General features: G+C 47.1%; 1 protein-coding gene across 2 annotated transcripts; it reads left to right on the top strand.

The window, feature by feature from the left end:
* The first annotated feature begins 620 nt into the window (after positions 1-620).
* Positions 621-7,333, top strand: LOC147324106 (protein phosphatase 1 regulatory subunit 3C-B-like). Of its 2 annotated transcripts, XM_086304590.1 has the most exons (4): positions 621-819; positions 1,886-2,289; positions 2,501-3,083; positions 5,154-7,333. In XM_086304590.1, coding segments are annotated over exons 1-4 (1,002 nt in total). In that variant the 5' UTR covers positions 621-805; the 3' UTR covers positions 5,155-7,333. The 2 variants fall into 2 exon arrangements, with proteins under 2 accessions (XP_086160716.1, XP_086160715.1); XM_086304589.1 differs by lacking the exon at positions 5,154-7,333 and having other exon boundaries at positions 622-819; positions 2,501-4,911.
* Positions 7,334-8,462: the final 1,129 nt, after the last annotated feature.

The following is an 8,462-nucleotide window of genomic DNA, read 5'->3' as shown; positions in this document are numbered from 1 at the left end:
ATGTATGAGGCAGCTAAGGATGAAGCTTCCTCTGAGTTTACCTGTGAGTTTACCTGTTCACTGTGGGAACTGTCAGCCCTCAGTCTGTCTGACAAGACTCAGCGATTTCCTGAGGTCTCTGCAGCTGAAATCTGTAAGTAAAAAGGAAAGCAGCTTCGACCAGCCTGTGGGGACGTTTGTAGGACGGTCGTCTCGTCCATCTTTCAGCAGGTGCAGCTTCACCGCAGAAGACTCTGTCCTCATCAGTCCACCTTGATGACATTGACGGGATCAGAGACACATGAGACAGATCGAAATCATAACTTTGTTTATGTGGTAACTTTAAAAACAGCAAACTCTGTTTCAGGTACATGTGTCAGTTTAAGAGGGGCGGGTGGATGACGTACAGAAGCGTGATTGGCAGTGATCAGTGGCGTCTCTCACTCACTAACACCTGCATTTCTTCCTCTTAACTCACCTGTCAGTCAAAGCTCAGCGTGCATCAGGCCCCGCCCACCTTCTCCGTCCCGATAAACGCGCTCTCTCCTTCACTCTCTCGCTCGCTCTATTTGGCGTTTCTCTGATTGGCTGTCAGTTTGACCAGCTGACGGTGCCGAGCGCTGATTGGCTTCTCTCTCTCCCCGTTCTCGGATTGTCAGGGGGCGTGTCGGTGCGCGCGGACAGGCAGTGGTCGGACTTTAAAATGGCGGAAAAATAAACGAAGAAAAAAAGTAAAAAAAACAAACAAACAAACAAAAAAAAACCGTGGACACGGAGGGAAGCCCCGCGGCTGTCCGGGACGGGCCGAACCGGGCGACAGGTTTCCATGAACTGCACCAGGTGAGCTGCTCAAATATTAAACTGCGCCACAGCCTTCATCCTCCTCTTCATCATCAGTCTGTGAACTCGAGCTGCAGGTCAGCCTGGCACTGATCGATAAGCGATGGTTCTGTCGGTTATTGGTTTCAAACATCGATCAGAAGAACCGCCGGGTCAGTCAGCTTTAAAATCGGAGAAGTGTTGAAATATTCATCACAGAGCTGCAGATTACAAATCAAGTCATCAATAATCTGGCTTTGACTGTTGACCATGCACTCAGTAATCAGATTACTCTGTCAGCACCGCTTCATGTGATATCAGAAACATGCAAACGTACCTGACTCGTGTTTGTGTGTCCGACATACCTGTTAGCTAAAGGTAACTAAGTAAAGATGCCCAATAATCAATCACTTGGTGGTTATTGGTTTCAAACATTGATCAGCAGAACCAGCCAATCACACTGCTGTATTGAAACCTGGCCCACAGACACACGCTGGAGTTTTTCTCACTTCCTGCATGAAAAAACGTTTGCATGTGACTGATTTTTAGACGCTGTATTAAGGCTCGACTTTTACCAGCTCTTTAATTTGAACTTGGACCTGCAGTTCTATGATAGCGTCCAGTTTGTGTGTTTTCTGTGTAAAATCACCTCTAAAGACACCTGGGCCTCCTGCGCTCTTCACCGTCTTCACACAGCCAAGTTTTTGAACAAAAGAAACGACAGGCAGGAAAGAGAATCTCTGAAAACCCACAGTCAGGTCTAAAGGTCAGTCCAGGACTCAGAAATGAGTGCTGGTCCTGTATGAGCACACCTGACGTACCTGCTTTTTAGGCAGTTTTAATGTATTAAGATCACAGAATGTTGACCATTTAATTCATTAACGAGGAAAGAATTATTTGATTGGTCACTTTTTCATCACGATTGATCACGGGCCGTCATCTCGAGCGCTCTGAACTTCGTCTGAGAGGCCATACGTAGTTCAGGTGTTTGGTGTTGCAGAGAGTCGTTATCTTCAGTGACTTTATTCAAATTAATGGAGATTTCTTCTTCTGCACTCTGAATACTGGCCCCCTCTGTCTTCCTCAGGGTCCTCCATGTCCTGAACCCTCGCCCCGGGGGCCCATCTCCCATCATGCCCATCGACGTGGCCGTAAGGATCTGCCTGGCCAGCTCACCTCCTCTGCGCTCCTTCCTCGGGAACTGCAACAAGCGCTCCTCATCCTCAGTCGCTCTGCTGCCGCATTGCCGACCGCTGCGACCCTGCCTTACCTCCGCGATGGCGACGGCACCATCAGCGGGCGCAGAGAGCAGCAGCGGCAGCCTGGGGCTGTTAAGGAGGAAGAAGAGGAAGACCGTGGTGTTTGCGGACTCGCGGGGTTTGGCACTCGCCACTGTCCACGTCTACAACGAGTGCGAAGATGAGGCGCTCAGCGAGCTGCTGACCGAGATCGAGGGTGCTGCCTCCGGACTGCACCTGGCAGACATCAAAGGTGACGGAGGAGGTCACTGATACTTAACAACAAACAAATCAGTAATCTATTAATCAATACATTTGTTCTGGAAGCTTCTTTGTGCCGGGTTGCTTACTCACAGCCTGTTTTTCGCTCTTCTTTTTGCATCCCTGAAGCAGTTGGGAAGTCAGAACATTTCAGCTGAGCTTCATGTTCTTTATTGACACCTTTCTTCATCTCCTCCTTCCAGATCCAGCAGATTGTGGTTCTTGCCTGGTTCTGGCCTTCACCCAGCCAGCCGCAGACTACCTAGACTTGAGGAGTCGTCTCAAAGCCCAGCAGGTGTGCTTGGAGACCTGTTCAGTCCAGGAACACCTGCTCTCGGGTACTGTCCAGGTCCGAAACATCTGCTTTGAGAAGTCTGTCTGGGTGCGGATCACCTTTGACTCTTGGTGCTCCTTCCAGGACGTTCGCTGTCAGTACCTGAACAACGTCTACGGTTGCCCCGACACCGACACCTTCTCATTCTCCATCGCACTCCCAGAGCTCCTCAAGCCCTCTGGAAAAGTGGAGTTCTGTATCCGGTACCAGACTCAGGACCAGACGTTCTGGGACAACAACCTTGGGAACAACTATCGGCTGGCAACGGCCGATCGAAACAGTCGGAGCACGGCCGTTAAGAGTCCAGCTGGAGTACCGTTCCAGAGCGACCGCAGCGGAGACAAGAGAGATGAGATCCATTCGGACTTTGATCCGTTTGGAAGCCCTCGGACATCAGCAGGAATCTTTCCTGAATGGCAGAGCTGGGGCCACATAGAGACCACCCCCTACTGGTGAGACTGTCACAAGACACATTTTTAGGTCACACTCACTGGCTTTTATGATGTACAAGATCCACTCCAGCACTAAAGAAACACTTTATCCTCCAGCTGTGATCCAGATGTTTGTAGGATTCACTGCGCACTTCCTCACTTTACCTCACAGGAGTTCTCAGACAGATGTTTACCTCTGGATCTGTCTCATACTCTTTTACCCCATGCACCCAAAAACTGAACCTTTAACTTACACCCTGGTTCCCACGATCCCGGCGCCTAGCCGGATACCACCCGGGGCTCCTTCATACGCAGCACAGAGAGGCAGTCAGGAGGAACCAGGAGTTCCAAAGGGCTTTAAACCAGCATCCAAAGGAGACTTTGAACCGCGAGATGAGCTGACAGGCTTAAGATTCAGTGCTTTCTCAGAAGCTCCCAAAGATCCGTAATCAGCGCCTTACAAACTTTTTTCCTCTGGTCTGCATGTTCTTCTTCTTCTTTTGGGTTTCACAGGACTTGGATGACCTTCACGTCTTCATGAGCATCCTTCTCTGGAGGACTCTGAAACACCAGCATGGTTAATGTAAGGGTTCCTGAGGGGCTCACCTTTTTTGGGTTGTTTTATATGAACTGAATCGCTTCTGTCGTCAGGACACAGCTTTGAGTTTCCTCGGTTCATGAACTCGACCGTGACGATCAGTGTTGTGCTGTAACAGGTCAGATTCAGGAAGTGTTTTAGCCGTTACTTTAGACGGCACGCACGTGACTCACTGCTAGTTATTATGATGATGGCAGGGTTTATGGAGGCGGAGCTGTGGCCACCTGAGCTGCTGCTGGTTTAGCTGGCACACCCTGTGGTCCGTCTCTGTTCAGACTGGTTTGTCGCTCTCTTATCGGAGATTTTTTTTGTTGCAGTTGTTCGCTACTGTGTCGACTCGGAATCGCTATAGTTATGTCAGTGAGCTTAGACTAACCGTTCTCGAGTCTGAACTTGTTTTAATGCTGAGATCTTGTAATATCTGACCTTTGACCTGTGACTTGGACCCTTCAGGGACTGGACCAGCTTTAGTCAGAGCTGTGCCTTCACGTCTCCCTGTGGGGATCCTGAGTTCCTGAAAATGTTAGCTTCATAGGCTAGTCCTTGAGCTAAAGTCACATGACCTCATACATGACCAGATTCAAAGGTTAGCCTGATGACGCCGCAAACTTGTCCGACTGGTCAATGTCAAAACTATGGCTCATCTGTTACCGGGCAGATTTTAGCCATGCTTTTCCCCTCACTGATGTAGCTTTAAACGGTCAAAGGTCAGGAAAGCCTTGTCACGTTTAGTTGTTTTACTCTGACCCTCTGCTATGGGCGGAGTCACGTGACCTTTCACTTCCTCTTTGCTCCTGAAACCTTTACTGAACACTCCAGTGCTCTTACCTGTGTGTGCGTGTGTGTGCATGCGGGGACCATGTGACAAGAAGTAAGAGGGAAATGTGTTTAAAGTGAACGATGATGATGTCGATACTGATGGGCCCTGAAGTGTTTCCTGAAGGGCTTGTGCTGCGTTCAGGTGCTGTCAGCCCTGAGGCTTGGAGTTTTTGTATGAGCGACTGTATCGGGGGGTGGGGGCACAGTTCTGATTGTCCCTAACCACAGAAACCCGCCCTCGGCTCTGACTTATTGTATTTAACTTGGTTAGCTCGTGAGCTAACTAGCTGCTAGCACTGTAGCAAGGCTGTAATGTAATGTGAAATGTAATGATGATGTCTGTACCAGGAAGTGATGTAAGCAGGGAGTGTTTGTCTGTTCCTATTTTTGTGTATCATTTCATAATAAAAGTCTAACATTTGTAAAGTTTGATTCTCGCTTACTTTATTCTGAAAAACTGACATCATATGAAGAGATGAAAGATAAATAATGAATAATTGTTTTAAATTGGGATGTTTTCACCTGAAAGTGTCCTTGTTGTTCAACCAACTCTGAGGGTTTCAGTTAGGTTCAATAAACTCGAACATGCTCTCTGGGACAGGAGGAGGCTGGCGTGATGAGATGTGAGCTGATGGCTGTAAGCGTGATTAACATTCCTGGTTTTGTCTGATTAGAGTCCAGCTGACTGAACCGAGGGGAGAGGACGGTCAGCGAGTCAGAGCGGCCAATGGATCGAGCAGAATCTGTTCAATTAACAGGAAGTGAGATGCACGGTCTGTATAAGTTATTGATCCAGAGTGTGTGTGCGTGTGTGTGTGTGGATAGTTTCCACTGAGGGAGATTTATGCTTATATAAGCTTGTGCGCGCAGACGGGAAGTTAAATCTGGTGCTGTCAGATGCGATGTGGATTACATCGCTGCTGTCACATGACCTCAGAGGCCGTGAAGCTGTTTCTGTGCGTCCCTGGGTTGGCTGTAGCTGTACCACCACCTCTTCCTCCTGAGAGCAGCTTGTGTCCACAGGATGTTTTGAGTCTCATTCTCAGGCTGGAGTCACATGACCCCACACTGCTCATCACTTTCATGAGGTTTAAATATTAAAGAAGTGGAGCTGCTGTCTGACCCCAAGATTCAACTTTATTTAAAGCCTTCTTTCAGCGCTTTATTTTGAAAAGCTTTGTGAGGTTTAAAACAAAGCGTCCTCATCCTGCTGCTGTGGATTCATTGACCTGTAAAATCATCGATGTATCTTTTTGAGTTTTAAGTGAAAACTGATTGAACTGCTTTTTCATTTTTAGAACACTGCGATTGGCTAATGTCAGCGCTGACGGCACTCATCTGTTGCCAGGCAGACTTCAGCCATGCTGAGCCCTGACGTGCAGTTTGAACTTGACAGTAAACTTCAGATTATCCCATTTATATAAGAGGATCATCATCATAATGACTTGAATTCAGGCGTCTGATTGGCTCCTGACCTGAAGCCCATTTACTGATAATTTGATCCTTGGATCAATAATACCCAATAAGTTGACAGCATTGCGTAGACGTCTTCAGCACATGAAGTAAAGTCAGGAAACCATGGAGAAGTGGGAGGAGTCTGTTTCTGATCTGACCAATAAGGGGTCAGCGCTGGGATGTGAGGAGTCTAACTGTTAGCACGCTGAGGCTAACAAACATGTTTGATAAGAAAGTGATCAGTTACTGAGCATTTTTGATGTACTCTGATTACTTTCAGCATGTAATGTTAGTGCAGGTCACCTGTCCGTGGTTCTCCTCCTGAACGAGTTTGAAACATTTAATGAAATATTTTCACTGCTCCTGCTTTACTTCCTTGTTTATTTTCCATTTATCTCCTGATTTATTTACTTCCTGCCCAAATGGAGCAGCTGCTTTTTATCAGGAAGTTTGAGCCTTTTAGACGAGGCTCCATGTTTCTCACTGAGCGCTCTCTGCAGGCAGAGAAGAAGCTAACGTCTGCACGTCTGGAAGAACAGAGGTCTCTGAGGCCCATACCAGGAACGCTGACATCAGAGGCATTCAACATTTACATCAATATTTCAAATTCACATTTTAATGATCCCTGAAAACAAAATCTGACGAACCAAAACAAAGTTAAAAAAAAAAGACAAATTGATCAATAAAACAATCTGATCATCTCTGTATTGCTTCCATGATCCAGCTGATACTCTGACATCACTTCCTGTTGCTGAGCACTCAGAGCTCTTTTCGTGGCTTGTTTAACCCTGAAGATCGCAGAGGTCACGACCGCGACCTGCCTCCAACCATCAGCTGTTTCAAAGGCTCCACAGAAAGATTTGAACTTGGATTTAAAGAGCTACAGCTGATCTGAGACCAGCTGGGCGGTTGTTCCAGAGGTGCAGACACGGGGAAGGCACGGCGCCATTTCAGATGACCTTTAACTGCAGGATGGTCAGGAATGTGTGGACGCAGCAGACACGCTTTGTTCTGTAGTCACCGGGAGTCGACGCATCGCAGCAGTCATGTGACCTCTCTTTTTTGGTACCAGTCTGCAGCTTTTTAGACTCCTTGTAAGAGAGATGAGCGTGCGATGTGTTACAGGAGTCCAGCCTCGAGGCATCAGAAGCAAGTCTGATGGTTTTTAAAATGATTTCTGTCAAATGTCAGATTATCCCAAAGTGTGAATCAAAGCATCCTTCAGCAGACCTAAGAAACCGGTTCAATCATAAATAAATCTCTTCCTCCTCAGCGTGTCTATGAAGCCCGAACCTCAGAAACTTCAGACTCTAATTTTCTTTTTAGTCACTGTGAACTGAACGATTGATTATAAATTGCTACTGAAATGTCTGCATGACACCAAATCATGTGTATTTTTCTTACATGGAGAGAATCAGATTCAATTAATTGTTTGATTGATTTTGTGATGATCAGTGAAGAGAAACAAAGAGATCATCAGGAAGTGAAACACGAAGAGGAGGAACTCTGAAACCTATCAGACAGGAGGAAGAGGAGATGATGAGGCAGCAAACTGCAGGTCTGCTGAAAGTTTTTGTTCTTTTCAAAGCTAAAACAATCAAACTTGCTTTGCCCTTATTCATCATGAAAGTGATGAATAAGGGCGACCGTGGCTCAGGGGGTTGGGAATCGCATCTGTAACCGGAAGGTCGCTGGTTCGATCCCTGGGCTCTCTGTCCTGGTCGTTGTGTCCTTGGGCAAGACACTTTACCCTACTTGCCTACTGGTGTTGGCCAAAGGGGCCGATGGCGCGATATGGCAGCCTCGCTTCTGTCAGTCTGCCCCAGGGCAGCTGTGGCTACAACTGTAGCTGCCTCCACCAGTGTGTGAATGTGAGAGTGAATGAATAGTGGCATTGTAAAGCGCTTTGGGTGCCTTGAAAAGCGCTATATAAATCCAATCCATTATTATTGTTATTAATAGAAACAGCTGAGCCTGCCTCGGTGCTGTCATTCAGTCCAGCCATGTTCTCTATCTGTGGGGGTGCACACTGTGCAGGGGCCTGTCCTCCACCATGGTTCTCCTTGCTCCTCTTTCTCAGGTTTCTCCTGCCTAATGTATTCACTGATCACGTAGTCAGTTGTATAGATACATCTCTAATAATCAGCTATGTACCACAGGCCTTCAAGCTGGCTGTAGTTAAACCTTTACTCAAAAAGCATCTCTAGACCCAGCAGTCTTAGCTAATTATAGGCCAATCTCCAACCTTCCTTTCATATCAAAAATCCTTGAAAGAGTAGTTGTCAAACAGCTAACAGATCATCTGCAGAGGTTTATTTGAAGAGTTTCAGTCAGGTTTCAGAGCTCATCACAGCACAGAAACAGCTTTAGTGAAGGTTACAAATGATCTTCTTATGGCCTCTGACAGTGGACTCATCTCTGTGCTTGTCCTGCTAGACCTCAGTGCAGCGTTCGATACTGTCGACCATAATATCCTATTAGAGGGAGGGGGGAGGATGAGAGAAGAAGAGGCAGCTGCAACGTAAAGA

The sequence above is a fragment of the Aulonocara sp. 'chitande type north' Nkhata Bay genome, linkage group LG8 (assembly GCF_057382095.1).
Source record: "Aulonocara sp. 'chitande type north' Nkhata Bay isolate Kocher_YH1m ecotype deep benthic linkage group LG8, A_spYH_male_GT1.1, whole genome shotgun sequence".
Taxonomy (NCBI): domain Eukaryota; kingdom Metazoa; phylum Chordata; class Actinopteri; order Cichliformes; family Cichlidae; genus Aulonocara; species Aulonocara sp. 'chitande type north' Nkhata Bay.
This window is presented reverse-complemented; position numbering and strand designations above follow the sequence as displayed.

Bases quoted from the DNA above. Each gene is read 5' to 3' on its own strand.
- LOC147324106 (XM_086304589.1), top strand. The intron at 2,290-2,500 runs GTGACGGAGGAG...TCCTCCTTCCAG, and splicing joins GCACCTGGCAGACATCAAAG to ATCCAGCAGATTGTGGTTCT.